At 37.8% G+C, this 22,760-nt stretch overlaps 1 protein-coding gene across 1 annotated transcript in view; it reads left to right on the top strand.

The window, feature by feature from the left end:
• LOC109931109 (protein unc-13 homolog A) overlaps nucleotides 1-22,760 on the top strand; it is a 342,784-nt gene that overhangs the window by 160,846 nt on the left and 159,178 nt on the right. Inside the window, exons 19-24 of the mRNA XM_048613913.1 lie at nucleotides 521-715; nucleotides 10,814-10,929; nucleotides 13,171-13,334; nucleotides 16,022-16,172; nucleotides 19,310-19,378; nucleotides 20,921-21,010. Coding sequence (XP_048469870.1) covers nucleotides 521-715; nucleotides 10,814-10,929; nucleotides 13,171-13,334; nucleotides 16,022-16,172; nucleotides 19,310-19,378; nucleotides 20,921-21,010 — 785 coding nt within the window. The remainder of the gene's footprint in view (nucleotides 1-520; nucleotides 716-10,813; nucleotides 10,930-13,170; nucleotides 13,335-16,021; nucleotides 16,173-19,309; nucleotides 19,379-20,920; nucleotides 21,011-22,760) is intronic.

A 22,760-nucleotide genomic window follows, 5' to 3' on the forward strand; every position in this document is an offset into this window, starting at 1 on the left:
AGCCTTCCTGCTCCTCTGATGCTGCTGGGTGTGCGGTGTTCACCCAGCTCTACACCTTGTATATATCAGAGAATCTAAAGCATGGGCACACTCAAGATAAATAGCTGAGGAGACATTTCTTCACTGAAAGCATTGTGTGTCTTGGATATCTCTGGCCCAGAGTATTTTGAATCTTCATCACTGAATACGTTTAAACCTGGGGTGAACAAATTTTTGGTCTTTTGGGCAATGGAGTGATATGGGAACTGGGCAGGAAAGTGGAATTGAAGCCAAAGAACATGTAATGGTCATATCGAATGATGAGCCATGTGTTTTACTCCTCCTGTTTCTTGTTCTCAGCTGTTTCATACTTCTAAATCTAAGTTTACTGTGCTCCTTCATTTAGCCGCAGATTGCATAGCACCTAACTTATTTGAAGTTATATGAATTACCTTGGTTAACTTGTTGAAAACTTACGTTTTAATCTATTTGAAAATCTAACAATGCAAAATAAATTGTAAAACTAACTTTCTTGATTCAGAAAAAAAGACTTTATTTTGTTTCAGTGAATGTCACAACTCCTCTGATCGAATAAAAGTACGAGTCTGGGATGAAGATGATGACATTAAATCACGAGTAAAACAGAGGTTTAAGCGGGAATCTGATGATTTTTTGGGGCAGACCATCATTGAAGTTCGAACCCTCAGTGGAGAAATGGATGTATGGTATAACCTAGGTAAGGCCAATGTTTAGCTTTCCCTTGTTTAACTTTCCATTTATTCTGGTAATTCTGTTCTTGAGATGTATCTAAATGGATAATAATTAAGAATGCAACATTATCTATGTAAAAGTGAAAGTTGCCCAGTTGCACGCATTCTCAAAGTTCTCCATTGTTGTACAACAACGATGTGATGATGGCCATGCAAAATTTTAATGCTTCTGACCAGTCTCTTCCCCTGAACTAACTCGTGATGAGATGGCTAACAATAGGAATATAACTATGAAGTGTGAAAATATTGTCAATGTATTCTCTATAGAAGTTATTTTTCAAAAAGTGGTGCAGAATACATTTTGCAGATCTCAGAGAAATGGTATTACAAATATGTTGAACCTTTTTTTGATTTGTATTCATTTCCTTTTTCAGTTACTGTGTTTTAAAGTCTGAATATTGCTGTGAACATGGTCAAAAGAAAATACTACAAGACCTGAGATTCATTGCCATACAGGTTTTTAATTTCTTAAAGTGTGTGCCTGTAGTGAACAAGCTTAAAGAGAAATTAAAGATCATATACTAGTCTGCATGTCATCTATAAAGATCAATACATAATATCTATTATAATGTAATCAGAACATCTCAACTAAATTTTATTGATGATAAGTTTTAATGTGTTTTAAATGTCAATAGAACAGCGTCTTTCTCAGGATTATCAATAAATAGATTTTCTTTTAATAGAAATCTATTTAAAACCCCTAAATATATGAGAGTTAATACTGTAAAGTTAAACGTAGATAGAATTCTAGTTTACGCTAAATGATTTAAATACTATTTCACTTCAATTAAAATAAGTGCATATAAACATTCAGTTTAGTTAGGTCACTGGTCTGGGACATAGTGGTCCACTGCATTTTGTCCTTGCTCATTGTGCCATTTAAGAATACTTTGGAATTTCTTCAGTTATAAATTTCTGATTTGCAGTAGGCCACTTGGGAGACATTGACCATCAAGGAACACATATCAACACTGATAGCAGGAATACATTGATAATCTGGTAACAACTCATCCGATAATTTCTATAGGAAGTGTTGGATTTTTTGTCAGAATTTGAAGAAAAATTTTATAGTGTTTTACTAATAAAAAGATTCCATGATGATCAAGCTTTGAACCTAGGGGTGATTGCCAGTGCCACAAACTCCAGTGAGTCCAAGCCCCTTTTCATTTTACTTGTTGAGAATGCTATCAGTGAATTTACATTGACTACCTGTATCAGCCTGGAGGCCGAGGTGTTGTTAATAAATATTGTTTTTCATTGCAGTGTTATTCGTAGATATATATTAGTTAATACTTTTATGTTATATTTTATTTAGAGAACACTAAGAGCCACTTTGCTTTCATTCCTTTTTTATATTTCTTTTATAACATGAATTCCATTATCCTTTGGCAATAATTATTATGTTACTTTTGAGCATTAGCTAGCCTTTACATTTGGTAGATTATTGTAGAGTTTGTCCTTGTCAGGTGTTTAGCAATGCCACTTTTGACAACATTATAATATACATAGTATCAATGAAGTATCAAAAAAATTTTGCATTGGAACAAAAAAACTTATTGACCTAAAACTAAATTCAGTTTAAACTTTGCTCAAAGTGACAAGAAATTATAAGGCAGTAAGTGAACATTTCCCATCAAATTATATGGCTACTTGATAGAGAGAATTCTAATTTATTTTTAAATTTCATCATTGAACTCATCATTATTATATTTTCCCAATGGTAGAAATTTCTTTTATAGGTAGCTTATAGATAGAAAGTGATAAAGATTTTCTAATAGCGGAAGAATTTTCTCATAAGTAACATTCAAATAATCTAAAATAATTCAGGTCAATTTCTCTGTCTTAGACTGCAAAAGTACCATAAAACAGTAACATAAAAAGAAGATATTATCTGCTAAGATCTCTTCGGCATATATGATCTTTAATTAGGTTGTGGTGCTGCCTAGTGTCTGTGCTGAAATAGGGTATTTGTTTTTTTTTATAAAGCGTTTACACATGATCATTGATCCTGATTGCATTCCTGTTAAGTTCATTTCACTTTCTGTTCATCACAGTTCATAATATGCTCTGAATCATTTTCACTTAACATTTAAACAAAAATTTCATCATACTACCAAAGACACTACTGTTTGACAACAATAACTGAACACTAGTTAGGCCCATATGGAAATAAGCACATTATAGCAATTAAATTCCACAGTCTCTCTTGTATTGGCCTGACTGATCTGTGATGGAATGTTCTAGATGGTCTGGAAATAAAATGTCTGCTGATTAATGCAGGGGTTTATTATGGCATGACAAAAAAGATAAACTTATTTCTCCCAAAGCTGGGAACATATGCATAATTACTCATTTGCTCATTTTATGGTTTTATCAACCAACATGACACTAGCTGTTTTCTCTCAATATATTTTAGAGGAGACAAAGATGGAGTTATTTATAATTTCACCATATCAGGTTAATGAGTGTGACCTCTAGTGCTATCCAAAGTAAATAATTGAATGAAATAATAACTCACAGTTATAAATCCAATTCTTTTATCATTTCAAAACCTAACTTTCTTTCTGCAGGAAAAATATAAATTTGTTTGGAAGTTGCACTCTGTAATTCAGAGCTCTGAAGCTTAGAATCACCTTTGGTTTTTGAATCATTTCAATGTATCAAGGAGTAACTGATGTATAGTTTTTTTTTGATCATTCATGGGATGAGGGCATCACTAGCTAGGCCAGCATTTATTGCCATCCCTAATTGCCCAGAGGGCAGTTAAGAGTCAAGCACATTGCTGTGGGTCTGGAGTCACATGTAAGCCAGACCAGGTAAGGATTGCAGTTTCCTTCCCTAAAGGAGACTAGTGAACCAGATGGGTTTGTCTGACAATCGACAACAGATTCCCTATGATCATTAGACTCTTATTTCCAGATTTTTAATGAATTCAAATTCCACCATCTGCCGTGGCAGGATTCGAATCATTGTCCCAGAACATTACCTCGGTCTCTGAATTAACTGTCCTGCAATAAAACCTTTGCCTCTCAAGGTAGGGTTAGCTAGGTTTCTTTCGTCTCTTTGAACTGTTAAAGAAAAAAAGGAAAAGTAATCTCTTTCAGATTTGATATAAGCTAAATGTATAATCTTGATAAACGATAGACAATTTTCGTATATTTTCATGTACAAAGGTTATGTCACAGTTAAAAAAAGAAAGCAGCCTAACAAAATATCTTAATTACCCACTTGTTTGTGTAGTGATTGAAATGTGGTCAACCAGGTGGATATCATAGATATGAGTTCCCTGATTGGGGTTGTAAACCTGTACAATCAGGGAATCCTAGCTAACAGATATAAACAGGAGTGTCAGGGGTTCTGATCACTCTAGAACCCAGCTTTGAGCTAGTCATGTGAGGTGCATGTGTAAATAAAGGGTGACTTGGTGATGGGATACTGGCCTTCATGGGGTTACTGCAGTTTGACAGCCAAGAATGATAAAAGAGCAGTAAAATTGAAGAATTTACAACAGCTCAAATTCAGCACTTTGTAGCCTTATTCTTTGGGCAGTGTTCCTTTGGGACTATAGCTATTTGTTCACAATATGGGAAGTACTAAAGTACTAATCTGTCACAAAGTTAATACAGACATATATTAATGCTGATACCAGTTGGTATCATTGGAAGTATTTTACAAGGTCATTGGTAAAAATGTTTTAGCTGTGATAGCTTTCTTAAAATTACAAAGATTACATGTAAAAAGGAGTCAACCTAAGAGAAGCAAAATATTTATTAACCCAGTTTCTCTTGCGTCATTTACCTCTTCCATCTTCCATTTTTTTCTCTGCTGCTACTACTGTCAACTTTTGAGAGAACACACTCTTTTATTCTAAAAGACGAAACTGGAGCAGTACCATGATAGATTTTGTTTGCAACAGTACTTCATCTGTCTGCAGTTTCTTTAAATATTATTCTAACATGAGAACTTTTACTTTTCCGAGCCACGCTGAGAGTATACTTGCATCACATGAGATACAGTTGTTCAAAAAGATAGCTCGGCATCACCTTCTCAAGTACAATTGGGAATGAGCATTAAATACTAGCCTTGCCAGTGACAATCAAATCCTATGAATGAGGTTTAAAAAATCTGGAAGGTGACGTGATGCCAGTGCAGTGAAATATGCAGAGTTGTTGTTGAGTTTAGTATAGCTCCTGAATTATTTTTAATCAGAATTTTTAAGTTCTAAGGTGCCTTGTGCATTCTATACTGCAAACTGGTAACTGTATTTCCAGAGGAATACAGGCCAAAGCATAAAGCTACAATAAATCACCTGCATTGGAAGGGGACCAATATCCTGCCAAAGAGATTTGCTAATGCTACTCAGGAGGCTTTAAACTAGTAAGGGGGTGGGGGTGGCACCCTAAGAGATAGTGAGAAAAGCGATAAGTCTGAGGCTGGTACAGTAGAGAAGAGGAGCAAGTTAAATAGGCAAGGGAGGAAATAGCAAGGCAGAGAGTGAGGTAAGACTGTTAAATAAACTATTCATTTCACTGCAAGAAGCCTGAACAGGTAAGGCAGATGAAGTCAGGGTATGGTTGTGAACATGGGACTTGGATATCATAGCTATTACGAAACGTGGCTCAGGGAGGGGCAGAACTGGCAGCATAATGTTCCAGTGTATAAACACTATATGAAGGATTGAAAGGGGGCAAGGGAGGAGGGGGAGTGCAGTTTTTGTTTAAGGATAACATTACGGCTGTACTTAGGGAGGATATTCCTGGGAGAACGTCCATTGAAGTTATATGTGTGGAACTGAGAACTGGAAAGGGATGATCACCTCATCAGGATTGTAATATAGACACCACCCCCCCCCCCCCCCCCCCCCCCCCCCGCCACCGCCCAGTAGTCAGCAGGAAATTGAGAAGCAAACATGTGGAGAGATCTCTGATAGAGATCTCTGATAGTGATCTCTAAAGGGCAGGAGAACTCAAGAGCTGTTAGTAATGGAAGTGATAGGACTCAAAACGAAGGTGCAAAAACTGGCATAAGGGCACTTTATCTGAATGCTCGGAGCATTCGAAACAAGGTGGATGAGTTGACGGCACAAATCATGGCAAATCGGTATGATTTAGTGGCCAATACAGAGGCATGGTTGCAGGATGGCCATGACTGGGAGTTAAATATCCAGGGGTATCAAACTGTTCAGAAGGACAGACAGGAAGGTAAGGGAGGTGGTGTCGCTCTGATTTTTAAGGATGATATCAGGGCGGTAGTGAGAGATGATATAGGTCCTACTGAACAAAAGGTTGAATCCATTTGGGTGGAAATTAGGAATAGCAAGGAGAAGAAGTCACTAATAGGTGTGGTCTATGGGCCACCAAATAATGACATTGTGGCGGGGCGGGCAATAAACACAGAAATAGCTAATGCATGTGAAAATGGTACAGCAATGATCATGGGGGATTTTAATCTACATATCGATTGGTCAAACCAGGTCGGTCATGGCAGCCTTGAGGACGGGTTCATAGAATGCATCCGCGATAATTTCCTTGAACAATATGTAATGGAACCTACGAGGGAGCAAGCTATCCTAGATCTAGTCCTGTGTAATGAGACAGGAATAATTAATGATCTCACAGTTAGGGATCCTCTCGGAAGGTGCGATCACAGTATGGTCGAATTTAAAATACAGATGGAGCGTGAGAAGGTTAAATCCAGTACCAATGTGCTGTGCTTAAACAAAGGAGACTATGATGGGATGAGGGAGGAGTTAGCTAAGGTAGAATGGAAGCAAAAACTTTATGGTGGGTCAATTGAGGAACAGTGGAGGACTTTCAAAACGATTTTTCACGGTGCTCAGCAGAAGTATATTCCAATGATAAGGAAGAACTGTAGGAAAAGAGATAGTCAGCCATGGAGGTCTAAGGAAATAAAGGAAAGTATCAGATTGAAAAAAAACACATACAAAAAAGCAGAGTAGTGAGAAACTAGTAGACTGGGAAATCTTTAAAGGCCAACAGAAAGCCACAAAAAAAGTTATAAAGAAAAGTTAAATTATGAGAGTAAACTAGCTCAGAATATAAAAACAGGCAGCAAAAGTTTCTATAAATATGTAAATCGTAAAAGAGTGGCGAAGGTAAACATTGGTCCTTTAGAGGATGAGAAGGCCAATTTAATAACTGGGAAGGAGGAAATAGCCGAGGCATTAAACAGTTATTTTGTATCGGTCTTCATGGTGGCAGCCACATGCCGAAACTGATCACAAAAAGGTCATTATCACTAAGGAGGCAGTGCTGGGCAAGCTAATGGGGCTAAAGGTAGACAAGTCTCCTGGTCCTGATGAAATGCATCCCAGGGTACTAAAAGAGGTGATGGGGGAAATAGCAAATGCACTAGTAATTATTTACCAAAATTCACTGGACCCTGGGGTGGTTCCCGCAGATTGGTAAACAGCCAATGTGACGCCACTGTTCAAAAAAGGAAGTAGACAAAATGCAGGTAACTATAGGCCAGTTAGCTTAACTTCGGTAGTGGGGAAAATGCTTGAATCTATCATTAAGGAAGAAATAGCAAGACATCTGGATAAAAATTGTCCCATTAGAAACACCCAGCATGGTTCATGAAGGGTAGGTCATGTTTAACTAATTTGGTGGAATTCTTTGAGGACATTACTTGCATGGTGGACAATGGGGAACCCGTGGATGTGGTGTATCTAGATTTCCAGAAGGCATTTGACAAGGTGCCACACCAAAGGCTGCTACATAAGATAAAGTTGCACGGTATTACAGGTAATGTATTGGCATGGATAGAGGATTGGTTGACCAGTAGAAAACAAAGAGTAGGGGTAAATGGGTGTTTTTCTGGTTGGCGGTCACTGGCTAGTGGTGTGCCTCAGGGATCAGTGTTGGCACCACAATTGTTTACAATTTACATAGATGATTTGGAGTTGGGGACTAAGTGTGGTGTGTCAAAATTTGCAGATGACACTAAGGTGAGTGGTAGAGCAAAGTGTGCAGAAGACACTGAAAATCTGCAGAGGGATGTAGATAGTCTAAGTGAGTGGGCAAAGGTCTGGCAGATGGAGTACAATGTTGATAAGTGTGAATTCATCCATTTTGGTAGGAATAACAGCAAAATGGACTATGTTTTAAATGGTAAAAAATTCCTGCACGCTGCTGTGCAGAGGGACTTGGGTGTCCTTGTGCATGAATCACTAAAAGTAGGATTGCAGGTACAGCAGGTAATTAAAAAGGCAAATGGAATTTTGTCTGTCATTGCTAGAGGGATGGAGTTTAAAAACAGGGAGGCTATGCTGCAGCTGTATAGGGTCCTGGTGAGGCCACACCTGGAGTACTGTGTGCAGGTTTGGTCTCCTTACTTGAGAAGGGATATGCTAGCACTGGAGAGGGTGCAGAGGAGATTCACTCAGTCGATTCTGGAGTTGAGAGGATTGGATTATGAGGAGAGACTGAGTAGGCTGGGATTATACTCATTGGAATTCAGAAGAATGAGGGGAGGTCTTATAGAAACATATAAGATTATGAAGGGAATAGATAAGGTGGAGGCAGGGAGGTTGTTTCCACTAGCAGGTGAAACTAGGACTAGGGTGCATAGCCTCAAAATAAAGGGAAGCAGATGTAGGACTGAGGTCAGGAGGAACTTCTTCACCCAAAGGGCTGTGAATCTGTGGAATTCCCTGCCCAGTGAAGCAGTTGAAGCTACCTCGCTGAATACGTTTAAGGCAAGGCTAGATAAGTTTTTGAACAGTAAAGGAATTAAGGGTTATGGTGAGCGGGTGGGTAAGTGGAGCTGAGTCTCAAAAAGATCAGCCATGATCTTATTGAATGGCGGGGCAGGCTCGAGGGGCCGGATGTCCTACTCCTGCTCCTAGTTCTTATGTTCTTATGTTCTTATATCTGTCAGCATAGTAGTGTTGTAATGGTAGGGAATTTTAACTTTCCAAACATAGACTGAGACTGTTACAGGTATCAGGGCTTGAATGGAGGGGAATTTAAGTTTACGTAACCTGCTGCTGCTTTTGCATTTTAGTGAAGCTGAGAATCCTAAAGTAGTTATATCATTTGAGTTTAAGCGCCATGGATATTATGCTAAGTAGAATTGTGTACAAATCTTCATTCTTGGGATCAAAAAGATGAATAAACTTGTTCAGAAAATATAGTTGTTTGCTATTATATGATGAGCTCCACATCCCCTGCTTAACTATGGCATAATCAATGAATGACACTGATGTTTTTTCTCTCTACTTTTAAAAACAAACCATAAGACCATGTAGATATTTTTCCTCCAATGCTATTTTAAGTTTTCTGCTATACATACCAAAGGGTGTAGCATTTTCTTTACTGTAAGGAAGAATGTGCTTGTACGCTGCTAGCCAACTTCTGCAGTGTTATGATGCAGTGGATAACAGTCTTTGTCAGTGGGAGGGCATGTAAAATAGGTTGGGTGGTTAGCCCACTTCGTCACCACCCGCCCCTAAGCGTATTTCCATCATATGCAAGTTGGACGGGCATTGCAAAATTGGCTGGCTGCCTGTCAAACTTAAACAGATAAAGATCACTTAGGCATAATACTAACCCTGTTGCCTTGAATAATACAGTACCCACTCCATCACATGACTAGCATGGCAGTCGGCCTGGAGTAGGTAGAAAGGCTACATGAACAAAGGTAAGAGGAAGTGGACGGGACGGGGTTAGGCACCTTTAATCGGAAGGGTCTATGTGCACATCAGGGCAACTCCCCCAGGCTGCCATATTTGCTTCCTTCTGTGATGCCCATCCTGTAGATCATGGGACCCATTCCCTTCTCACCCCTTTCTGGGCTCTAGGATCTCACCCTAAAACTCCAGGAATTAACGTTTCAGGGCAGCCATAATCTTCCTCCGGCACCTTCCTGCTGGCCTGTCAGTGCCTGCTATTGCACTCACATCCTGCCAAATGAGAGTTGGAAGTCTTAGTATTAACTAACTCAATCCATCCTCGGCAAGTTATGGCTGATGATGGGCCTGTAAGAAGTGAATCAGCTTCTAACTGCCTAAGTTTCCTTCTGGGGTTTGAGCAATCTGTCCCCCAGCCCACCTTAAAGTTCAAGCCCTAATGCTTGACCACCGTGGAAGATGAATTCATATCACGATCTAACAAGTTGATTATTAATCTGCAAATCCTTCTAATTTGCTATGGCAGATGGTACCAGGAAAAGTATTTCCTGAATAGTTATGCTTGATGGGGTGTGGGGCCCCTCAGACTAAAGCTTGTGGTGTCAGGCTGGTGACTTGTTTCTGAAATTCCTAGCTTTGGAAACTCAAATAAGCATGTACTTTGTATGTCACATATATGATCAGATGCAGGGAGGTTCTCTACATATCCTGTACACATTCACAAAAATCTTTCTGTAGAATGTGCTAAAATATCACTGTCTAATCAAAATGTTCAGTTGCTTATAAAATACATATGTGAATAAAAACAACTACCACTGCCAGAAATGAAGCCAAAATAAAAACAAATAATAAGGAGTTCACACCCCATTTTTAAAATTTTACTCCCTCTTTTTCCAAAACTACCAGAAGCATCCATGCATTTTTCTTCAATTATTTAGATAATTTACTTCTGATAATAAACATTTGAGTCAAAATACCAAACATTAAGCAAAATCTGTGTCTATTTCCAAAGACATAATGAAATCATTTAACAAAATGAAAAGGTTACTTGTACACAAGAACATAGGAAATGGGAGCAAAAGTAGACCATGTGGCCCATCGAGCCTGCTTCACCATTTGAAATGTTCATAGCTGATCTTGAGCTTGTACAGTTCTCCAGCAATGGATATCATAATTTAGGTGTTTTATATATAGATGGATATATTTTGCTAATATTATTCCTATGATGCTCATTGTAAAATTATAAATTCTGGAGGCCTAGTTGGACCTGCATATCTTGAAATTACTTCTGTACAAACCTGTTCAGTTTTCCTGATAAAAGCCTAATGAATTGGGTTGAGTCCTTGGCTGTAATTATGCTTGTGATATTTAACTTTTTTTTCTGTGCCATGTTGCGAATTTCCACATCTAGATAAGCGTACTGATAAATCTGCAGTGTCTGGTGCCATCCGGTTACATATTAGTGTGGAGATAAAAGGAGAAGAGAAAGTAGCACCCTACCATGTTCAGTACACATGTCTACATGAGGTAATGTATCATCCATGAGTTGCTACATGGATTACTTTGCTTATTCTTTAATATGGCATCAGTTGATAACTTGAGAGATCCAAGATATTGCATTTTGCAAAAACAGAAGGGAAGAAAAATTCAGTGTTAAAATCCTCTGCAACAGTGTTTTACTGGTGGTATTTTTTTTGGATATGTCCTACTGAAAAAAATTACTTGGACATTACAGCATATTTTTTGGAAGTCACCAGTGCAGATTTTAGAGTCTCTTATAATGATATGTAGGTTCCTTTCCTGGAAAGTTCTGTTCCAAATTTCAGGGTGTCCACAGTTCCAAATGGGTCTTTTCCATTAGCTAATTGAATCTGACAATTTTAAATTCAGTAACACATAGGAGACAGTTATTTTATCTATATTTTTGCAGAAATTAGTTTAAATGAAAATGATTTTAATTTTTTTGTAATCACCTGTCAGTTTTCAAATGTTGAATTCATAGTGATTACATTTAAATTTACAGTGTTTTCAGAGTGGTGTGACGTATGTAGAATATTATGGATATCGATGCCTTCTTCAGTTAATAACATTTACTTTTAGAAGTAACCATGAATGCCGCACAATTTATAGCAAAAGAAAATGTGCTACTTGAGAAACAAATCAAAATTAGTTTCCCAATCTCTAGATTCAGTTAATTTAAAAGTCACTTGGTTTTTTCACATTATATAGGATCAGCTACATTTCTTGATTAGGTTACAGGTTATGTGCTCTTGGTTGAGTGTAGTTCTCAAGATCTTTCTGATGTTACTGTTGATGAAGCTTGATTTTTCCTGGAGAATTTGACCGTTTCTTTCTTTCTGCATACAGTTTTCCTTTTGATTTTAGTAGCAATCTTGATTTTATTTTAAACTGGAGTGTGCAGCTGATATCTCACCTATTTTTACCAGTGTTCAGAATCAGATTTACTTGAGGTTAATTATGATAACTTTCATTTGTATGTTGTGGATGATTTCACAAATCGAAAGGGATTGTTGGAAAGTGGGAGGTTGAACCCCTCTGATAATTAAATTTGAAACACAATCCCCCAATCTGTTATGGTGCCAGTAGAGGTACCCTTCTAATAATTAAACCTGAAACACTTAGAAAAGCTCGGCTCATCTCGCCTAATCTGTTTGAAAGGAGTAAACTGTTATGGAGAAGGGGCAGTTAAATGAAAGAAAATCCCTGATATATTCACTTTACAAGTAACAATTTATTTATTTAACCCTAACCGTGAATAAAGTAACAGAATTACTAACAAACTGAACAATTCCCCCTTAACTATAAATATTCCCTAACTGAACAAACTTCTTCTGGTATGCAATTCCAATAAACACAAGTCCCACTTATATAATCTAAGTAATAAGAAGTAAAAATAAACTTGGTCTCTAAAAGCCCACACAGAAAGTGTCATCCGGAAAGCTCTGCCTTCTTCACTGTCTCTCCAGGTATAAACGCCTTTCTTCTGCTGTTCTCAGGTTATAAACGCCTTTCTTCCATTGATCCTGCTGTCAGGGATGGTTTCCCTGTGAAGACTCTTAGCTAGAAGTTCCATGGTATCTTTTATAGATAAGATGGTGCTTTCTTAGAGTGCTTAGTGATTGTGAGACCTAGGTGCTTATTTCTCAGATGGCGGTTTGCTCTCACCCCAATTTTCAAAAACCCTCTCCTTTATATACTTTGGATGACCTATCAATTTTCTTATAATAGCAGTGGTCCGAGGTTGTCAAAACCATCAGATTTAAATTCAACTGGCTTTCAATGGCTAAGTGCTTGGTTTAAATTAATTGGCTGATTCCAGCTCATTGCCAAAACATCAAAACATGCCTAAGGTTTCTCATAACACAGCCAATTGATACATGTTTCCATTTTAGAACTGGCTGTACATCTTCAGCTACATACAGACACTTGTTTTTTTCTGTATAAATCTCTAAACTTAGAAAAACACCCTTTTTTTTTACAAACAAATTCTAGCTTCCTGCTTTCTAATTCATGATTACTCTACACAACTCCATAACAGAATAAAGCAATTGATTTTCACCTGTTCCAAAAATACATTGTCCTGAGTCATTTATGGATATTTAATATATATTTCCAGTGATAACAGGAATAATATTCCCATAATGCCTTAATTAAAAGTGTCAAACAACTTTAAGTTTTGTATATATACTGTTAGCTGTGATTTACTGAGAAGAATTATTGATTTTTTTTGTGTTCTGATATGTACAGAATCAATTTCATTACCTGACAGATATACAAAATAATGGAGTGGTGAAGATTCCAGATGCAAAAGGAGATGATGCCTGGAAGGTTTATTTTGATGAAACTGCTCAAGAAATAGTGGATGAGTTTGCAATGCGATTTGGTGTGGAATCCATCTACCAGGCTATGACGTAAGTTTGTGCAGGTGTTTCGGTGAATATTTTTTGAAAGAAAGGATGAAATGATCTGTTCAACACTGACAATTAGTATGCACCGTTACTGTTTCTTTCTTCACTGTGACCAAAAATGTTGCGGTGAAGCCCAATCGTAAGATTGTAAAATATGTTAACATATTCAGAAATATTTGTATATTGCCTTATTCTCACAACAAGGACTATACTTTGACAACAACTTCTCATGTCAGTAGTATCATGCATATGGCATCTAGTGGGTCCCTTACTAAAAATTGAGAACATAAGCATGTGGCATCTCTTCAAAGTGCTGAAAATAACATGATATGTTACCATAGATATGTCTATTAATATGCTCAGTGTGTTATTAAGGGTACGTTTGTTTGCTGTAAGAATTACTGCTATGCAGAGTCAAAAAATATAGTCAATGAAAACATTTTATTTGAGTCCTCGAAATGTTGACTTAGAGTCATAGAGTTATACAGCATGAAAACACTCTTCAGTCCAACTCATCCACGCCAACCAGATATATCCTAAACTGATCTAGTCCCATTTGCCCGTATTTGGCTCATATCTCTTTAAACACTTCCTATTCATATACCCATCCAGATGTCTTTGAAATGTTGCAATTGCATCTGCACCTACCACTTCCTCTGGCAGCTCATTCCATACACGCACAATCCTCTGCGTGAAAAAGTTGCTCCTCAGTTCCCTTTTAAATCTTTCCCCTCTCACTTTAAGCCTATGCTCTCCAGTTTTGAACTCCCCTATGCTGGGAAAAAGACCTTGGCTATTCACCCTATCCATGCTCCTCATGATTTTATAAACCTCTGTAAAGTCACCCCACAGCTTCCGACACTCCAGGAAAAAAATCCCAGCCTATTCAGCCTCTCCCCACAGCTCAAACCCTCCAAATCCTGACAACATTCTTGTAAATCTTTTCTGAACCCTTTCAAGTTTAACAACATCTTTCTTATAGCGGGGAGACCAGAATTGAATGCAGTAATCTAAAAGTGGCCTCACCAATATTCTGTACAGCCACAATATGAGGTCCCAATTCCTGTACTCTTTGCACTGACCAATGAAGGCAAGCGTTCCAAATGCCTTCTTCATCACCCTGTCTACCTGCAACTCCACTTTCAAGGAACTGTGCACCTGCATGCCCCCCCATCCCTCAACCCCCTCCCCGGTCTCTTTGTTTGGCAACACTTTCCAGAGCCCTACCATTATCTGTAGAAATCCTGCCCTGACTTGCCTTACCAAAATGCAACACCTCACATTTATCTAAATTAAACTCCATCTGCTACTCCTCAGCCCATTGGCTCATTTGATCACGTCCTGTTGTACTCTGAAGAACGTTCTTCGCTGTCCACTACACCTCCATTTTGGTGTCACCTGCAAACTTACTAACCATACCTCCAATGTTCACATCCAATCATTTTATATAAATGATAAAAAGCAATGGAGCCAGCACCGATCCTTGTGACACACCACTGGTCACAGCCTCCAGTCTGTAAAAACAACCCTCTATCAACACCATCTGTCTCCTACCTTCAAGACGTCTGGTTCCCTATCTTTAATAAGTCACCATTGCATAGCTTGACAACTCCAGTCAACTAACAGCCCAAATCTTTGTTTCTGAGCTGTCACAGAGATTGGATGTATGACCAGAGATGCACATTGGGAATCTGCATGGAAGTACTCACACTCTGATCTGCAACTCTGAGCTAAAGTCACAGGCTTCAGATAGTTCAAATGTACTTACCTGAATAATTATCCAAGAACTATTAGACAGAAAGGTCCTAGACTGACTCAAGAACTGACGCCCCAATCACTCACATTGGCTCCCGCTCTAACTCCTGCGCAGCTATCTACTATTCTCCCAAATCCACCTACCACTGTACACACCTACTACTTCACCAGTTCCACCTTACCCACCCTATCCACCTTATTCATTCATTCAATCACCCATTCATCAGTATACTTCCACTCATCTATTTTCTAATGTTGAAACTGAACCTTTAGACTTAACCATATGCCAGCTGGTTCTGTTATAAAGGGCTGTGCCCTATCTTACCCTGCTTCGATTGAGCTTTCCAAGGTGGGCTGCACTCTGCATTTCTCATAAAGCCAGTCTCTGAAGACCCAGCAAGAAAGATGAAGTGTTGAGCTGGGGGAAAGTTCAACTAGAGCAGCAATCCAATGATGTTTATGGATCCTTGGAAGATCTAGGCCCTTATTTCTGTTCCCATCGTTTTTCTTCTCTTAAAAATTTTGTTAGTTGTGCTCCACTGTACACATGCGTTGATTTTTTTTTCTCTCCTAGTTATTTTTTAAACATGTCTTGTGGGTGTTGGCAACATGTTTGATTGACAGGAGGAGCATAGTCAAGCCTTATGCTGCCTTTGTTCAGTGTCATGACATATGCATCTCTGATGGGACCAATGGACACCTAGATAACTGCTTCTGACCTAAGGCATTGAATTCAGTTGTAGTTCCACTTGTCATAGACCCAGCTGAGAGTGGTAGCATTCAAGTTTTAAATGATACAGTTCAGCGATTCAGAATCAAAATTCCTATTGGAATTGCTTTTATCTTCAATGGATATTATGTATTTAAAGACAAATTAAAATTTAGAAAAATGTTCTGTTGCCTCTAACTATTGTATTTTTATTATACTTTTGTAGGCATTTTGCCTGCCTGTCTTCAAAGTACATGTGCCCTGGAGTACCAGCTGTAATGAGTACTCTGTTGGCAAATATCAATGCTTACTATGCGCATACCACTGCCTCTACCAATGTATCTGCCTCTGATCGTTTTTCAGCTTCCAATTTTGGGGTATGTATTCATAACAGGGCAGTAAATCTTTCACATGTCACATTGATTTTCTGTATTTGTAAAATCTTCAAAAAACCTCTGTGTAGTTTGTGGAAATTCACCTCCAATTTTGTTGACCTGCTCAAAATATGATTTTGTCCAGCATGATTGGTATTAGATTTATGCAATTTTTCTTTTCTTGCTATAAATATTGTGAAATTTGAATCAAAACTCCATTGACAATTTGCAACCTTCATTGTTAGAATGGTAGAAAAGATTTTAGAATTTGTTCTTCATGAAATTATTTCTGACAGGAGCCTTTATCCTTTTTCTATCCATAGAAAGGCTGGAAGTTAAAAACAGATATTAACGTAAAGCTACAATTCTGCTGTACATGGGAAATAATCTTCTCTAAGGCATATTGATAATTATGGTCATCATTTGAAAAATAGCATAATATAGCTGCTTGATTTGTATTGTGTTAATAATTTATTCATTTCAAGTCATGAGATCAAGCCATCAAAATAAGAATACAGGACAGAAAACATTGTGCTCCTCTTTTCTGTATGCTCTGTATCTTACAACTGTATATACCCAGGCTAAGAATGGTTTTTTCATTGATAATGGCTGTATCATGGCAATGGGACATGTCTGTCGTGGGGAACTGATCATTGCTGTGTAAACACCTTTGTTCGTAAGTTACTTAAGTGAATAAATACAGAGTGAAATGATACATTTAAATGTATCCCTCAGATAACAGGTTAAGTGATGTGCATTCTCCACACACCAGCCTTGTCGGCCTCTCAGGCCTTGGTTCAGGAAATGTGTTGGGACAAAATAAAATTATCCTGCATGTCAAGGTTCACTCTTGTGTAGGGGAACATTGAGTCATGTAACCATGCCATTGATAATTTAGTTTATTTTAAAATGGTGGTTCTCCCTTTGTGACTATCCTAGTATGTTATGGCCTGTTGCTGGTCCATCCTAACATAGTAGAAAGTAATTAATCTTTATTTAAAATTCCTAGAGTGTCAGTAAGCAAAACCCTGCTGATGAACTTTCTTATGCCTTGGGACATTTTACTTTCTTTTTTGGGTGAGAGTGTCACTGGCTAGGTCAGCATTTATTGCCCATCCCTAATTGCTTTGGAGAAGAAGGTGGCAATGAGCTGTCTTAGTGAACAGCTGCAGACCTTAGTGAATAGAAATAGCCACAGTCCTGTTAAGGATTGAGTTCCAGGATTTTGAATGAGTGATAATGGAAGAATGGCAATATGGTTTCAAGTTAGGATCATGTGTGGCTTGGAGGGAAAATTGTAGATGGTGGTGTTCCCATGCAACTGCTTCCATTGTCCTTCTAGGTAGAGGATATGCTTGAGGGCTGTCTGAGGAGCCTTGTAGATTGTACATACTGCTGTCACCATGTATCTTGGTGAAGGGTCGTTCGTTGAAGATAATGGATGACGTGCCAGTCAACCAGGCTGTGTTGTCATGTACTCTGACAAGCTTCTTCAGTGTTTTTAGAACTGCGTTCATTGCAGGCAAATGGAGAATATACCATCACTTTTCTGACTTCTACCATGTAGATAGTGCACTGACACTGGGGAGACAGGAGGTGAGTTACTTCCTGCAGAATTCCTAACCTCTGACCTTCCACTGTTAGCCATAATATTTATATAGTTCGTCCTTTTCAGCCTGTATTCAACGGAAACCCCAGCCTGTTGATAGTGGGGAATTCAGCAAAAGTAATGCCATTGAATGTCTAAGGCTGATTGTTATATTCTCTCTTGTTGGAGATGGTAATTGCCTGGCACATGTTGTCAGAATGTGACTTGCTGCTTGTAAGCCCAAGCCTCAATGATGTCCAGGTCTTGCTACAGTGAGGTCTTGCCCTTCAGTATGTGAGGTGCTGTGAATGCGCTGAACATTGTTTGCTGATGATTACATTTCCTCACCTCTAAATGCATGATGGAGGAAGGTCATTGGTGAAGCAGTTGAACCTGGTTGGTCTGAGGACACGACCTTGACGAACCCCTGCAATGGCATCCCGGGATTGAGAGTGATTGTCCTTCAAAACCACAGCCATCTTTCTTTGTGAAAGCTTTGACTCTTAAGCAATGGAGATTTTCCACACAATTTCTATTGACTACAGTTTTGCTGGGCTCCCTGATGTCATGCTTGGTCAAATGCTATTTTGACGTTAAAGGCGATCACCTTCACCTCATTGTGGTAAAAATACAGTATAAATGTTTCACTGTTAATGGTTTGAGTACCTGGAAGCCATCATTACATCAGGATGTTGCTAATAGTCTTTAAAGGTTTGCTGATAATCTGATTTTTCATCCTGTGCAGAGTAATTAAAATGGGTATACTATTCTAAAGACAGATGGTCATTCTAGCAGAGTGATGGAGAAGATCCAAATATTATTTAAGCATACTGAATATTTTCAGTAAGCATATGAACTTTAGTGCATGTTCAATTTGACCAGACACTATTATTAGTACACTTCCTTAAGTTAAAGCAGTTCAATGCCATACCACCCATTTATTCATATTTTTACCTCAAGACAAGGTACCCTTAAATTTTTTTTTGGGTTATTTGTGCATGTGATAGAAAAATCACTGAAAAATTTAAGTAAATATTCAACAATAAATGCTACAAATCAAATATGTTGCCATAAAATTAATGGAGGAGATTTTGCTGCATAACATAATGGCCAATTTTCCATTAAAGAAACCCTGTAGAGTCTTGGATGTGTGGATCATGTGGAGAAGCCATAAAAAAAGTCAGTATCATGTAGCAATGTAGCAACTAATTGTATGAACCCAGTGTTTTATTTCTATAACTTCTCTGATGCAGTGAATGACTGCGTGTTGATGCTGTTTCATTCTAAATCAGTTTGGAATAATCTGTTCCAAATAATTTATTTTGATTGAGATGATATGTTATTATTCAGAAAGGTAAATTATTGAGAGATGACTGCCTGTTTTTGCCTAAAGGGACAGATATTGTTTAAGGTGAAATCAATAGAAATGAAAATTGATCAGTTTCTAAGACATATAGTTGATCCACAACAGTGCTTAGTAGTCAGATGGCAGTTTGAAAATCGACCCTTTTGTTTGAAATCATTAATAAAATATTTCTGTTATCTCTTGCAGAAAGAGAGATTTGTAAAACTTTTAGACCAACTGCACAATTCTCTTCGTATTGATTTGTCAATGTATAGGGTGAGTTTTGATACAAAATGAAGTTTTCTAAGTTTTATTCCTGTCTAAGCAGAATTATGTCATGATTAAAAATAGAAATAAAAGTCACAAATAGAAATTCAAAATAATGTTATCCAGAAGATACAATTGCCTGTGTTAAAGTTATCTAAATTTTACTGGATTCAGAAAGTAGCAAATAGATTACAATAAAAGACAATATAGTTACAAAGGGGAAAAAAGAATCTGGTTTAGTTTGTCAGCTTTGGTGTTTCAGATTGAAATACTTATTTGAATAAATGGGCTTCCGTTGAAATAGGCAAATTTTTGTTGTGGCTGTATTAACCTACTACATTGACTAAGTTTGACACTGAAATATAACGTGTTTAATGAGCTATCATGGATATATTTTACATCTAGGAGTTCCTGCAGATACTCACACGTTAAATTGTGTTTTATATGGGAGTGTTACAGCAATTTAGTAATAGTATAATAGAGAAGCTGTTGTAGACCCCTGGTTATTACAACCAAATAATAATACGTATATGCCATTCTGCAACTTTCCAATATGGGATGCTCACTTCAGAAGCCGTCAGGCAAGACTTGGCAGGATGGGAGGTAGAGGGCAAATTCAGGCTGGCAGTGGCCTAGAGTAGCTCTTGATCTTCACAGCTGCGCATAAATTTACATTTCAAAAAAGCACATATCTTTTGGTTCACCGTACCTTTAAGAATCACTGGTAAGGCTGCTATTGTAGCTAACTAACAGCTCCTATCAGTGCTAAGTTCTGCAATAGGTATTAGGCTCCTCAATGTCATTTGCAGGGGAACTGCTTCCTTTTTTTAGACAATAGAAAGTAGAATGTATTTCAAACTCCCTTGAGTGACGAGTCAAGAGAAGCGTCACTTCTAGATCTGAGAAAAATAGGGTATAGGGTTCAATTTCTAGGCCATCGGGTCCTATTGCATGGTTCAGTTTCTTCCATTCCACAAGGCATTACTATTTCTTTTTTGTATCGTGACTGGATCTGTTCTACTGCAGCATGGTAAATTAATCAAAAAGTTATGTTAATTGTCTTGTGCAACTAGCTTGTGCTACAGCACTTTTACATCATACCTTACAATTCTACTGTTATTGGTATATATTTTTACACCCTCTCCTCTATGCATGATGTGAAATATGATAGACAAAGGCAATCTAGTTTATTACTTGAAGAATTATGTAATGACTTGGAGACCATACCAGCTGCAACATCACAGTAATGTGACATGATAGTGTACTAAAGTTGGGATGGATAGGATTAAAAAGTATCTTTAGGCTTAACACAGAAATAAATCTCTTTAAGAGTTAAACTATCTGAACAGTGGAACAAATGAAACTACGAAAATTATTGTTTTAGTTGAATTTACCTGTGGTACAAGAATGCTGACGTGTGTACTCATCTGAAGTGCTAAATTCCTAGATTGTACCCAATTAGAATGTGCACATTGTAATACTGTTAAAAGTTGAATGGATTTATTTAAGAAAAAAGTTTGCAATTACAAATAAAATACTTGCTTTATATAGAATAATTTCCCAGCAAGCAGTCCTGAAAGGCTACAAGATTTGAAGTCTACAGTTGATCTTTTAACCAGTATAACCTTCTTTCGAATGAAGGTAGGTCAATATATATTTAACTAATTCTATGCTGGTGCCGTAGTTTGGAACAGAGAAAAGTACTGCTCGAGGTAAAATAAAATACAGCCACGTTGTGGGAACATTTTAACCTGGACTTTCTGCTAGATTGTACTCTATTTGCCAAAACTTAGTCAAACTGGTACAAAAGGTCAAGGAGCTTCAAGTGAAAATTATGTCCAGTGTAAAACAAATTTTCACGACCTATTGTGCCAGCTTATAATTTTGAATGCTTTTCTTTTAGTAGCTTAACAATGAACAATTTTTGCTCAAGCTTTAGCTCAAAGTTGTTTGCATATTGTTATGAGCAGTTGAAGAGGAATGAATTGGCTCCTTTTTTTTCAATCTCTCTAGTTGGCTGCAAAGATTTATGCTTTTTTTGGCAGTAGGCTCTCTCTCATTAAAATAAATTACCCAATGTCAACTGAGAGAGTAAGGAGCCAATTGCAAGCTTTACTTGTGGAAGCAAGAGTATCTGTTAACCCTAAGAAAAATAATAAAATTGCCTTTTATTAGACAATATAATTATTTCAAGATAATTTCCTTGGACATCATTGATTCAGTTGTGTCTCTTGTGGTTATGGTTTGAATCTCTTGATTTGTGACTAAACTGATATCTCTGCATACTGTTAGTCCTCCTGTAACATAAGAAACTGAGTGTCAATATCATGATCCTTTTTCTGTTTGATAATGACGTGTGGGTGTTGCTGGCTGGGCCTATCCCTAGTTGCCATTGTGAAGGTGGTGGTGACCTGTTCTTCTTGAAAAGCTGCAGTCCATTTCATATATGTAGACTCCCAATGCCAGAGTGATCCTGGATTTGTCCTGGCAACACTGAAGGAATGGTGATTTATTTCTAAAGCAATCTGGAGAGTAGCTTGGAGGGTAAATTGCAGGTAGTGATGTCCGTATGGGGTATGTGCTGCTCTTGTCCTTCTAGATCACAGTGGTTGTGAGTTTGGAAGTTGTGGTCTAAGGAGCCTTGGTGAGTTCATGTATGCCCTGGTACACACTGCAGCTACTGAATGTTGGTGGTGGAGAGAGTAAATGTTTGTGGATGTGGTGCCAGTCAAGTAGGTTACTCTGACATGGATGGTGTGAAGTTTCTTGAGTGCTGTTAGAGCTGCGCTAATCCAGGCAAATGGGAATATTCTATCACACTCCTGACTTGTGCCTTGTAGATGATGCACAGGTTTTGGGGAGTCAGGAGGAGAGTTACTTTCTGCAAAATTCCCAGTCTGTGACCTATTCTTTTATCTGTAGTATTTATATAGCTAGTCTAGTTCAGTTTCTCGTTAATGATAGTAGCCGATTCAGCAATGGCAATGCAATTGAATGTCAAAGAGCAATGTTGTATTTGGGCATGTTGGCTTCAGAATCTGAGGAGTTGCAAATGTTGTGGAACATTGTGCTGTCATCAGTGAACATCCCCACTTCTGTCCTCATGAAGGAGGGAAGATCATTCATAAAGCTGCTAAAGATGGTGTCATTGCTTTAAGTGCTCCAAGGCAAAATGGAGTATGAGATCTTTATACCCACTGGTCACATGCTATTTGATACTGGCTATACTGTGCGCATGTTTTGAAGTTATATTGCCATTCTGTGGAACATAATACAACAGGCATATGTGCATGTGTTATAAAAATACAAAATTATTTAAATTAAGTAGATGGTATCTAAACATTGAAAATCCAATGTGAACATTAAGAAGAAAATAGGTATTTTTAAGGGG

The sequence above is a fragment of the Rhincodon typus genome, chromosome 29, assembly GCF_021869965.1.
Source record: "Rhincodon typus isolate 14 chromosome 29, sRhiTyp1.1, whole genome shotgun sequence".
NCBI lineage: Eukaryota > Metazoa > Chordata > Chondrichthyes > Orectolobiformes > Rhincodontidae > Rhincodon > Rhincodon typus.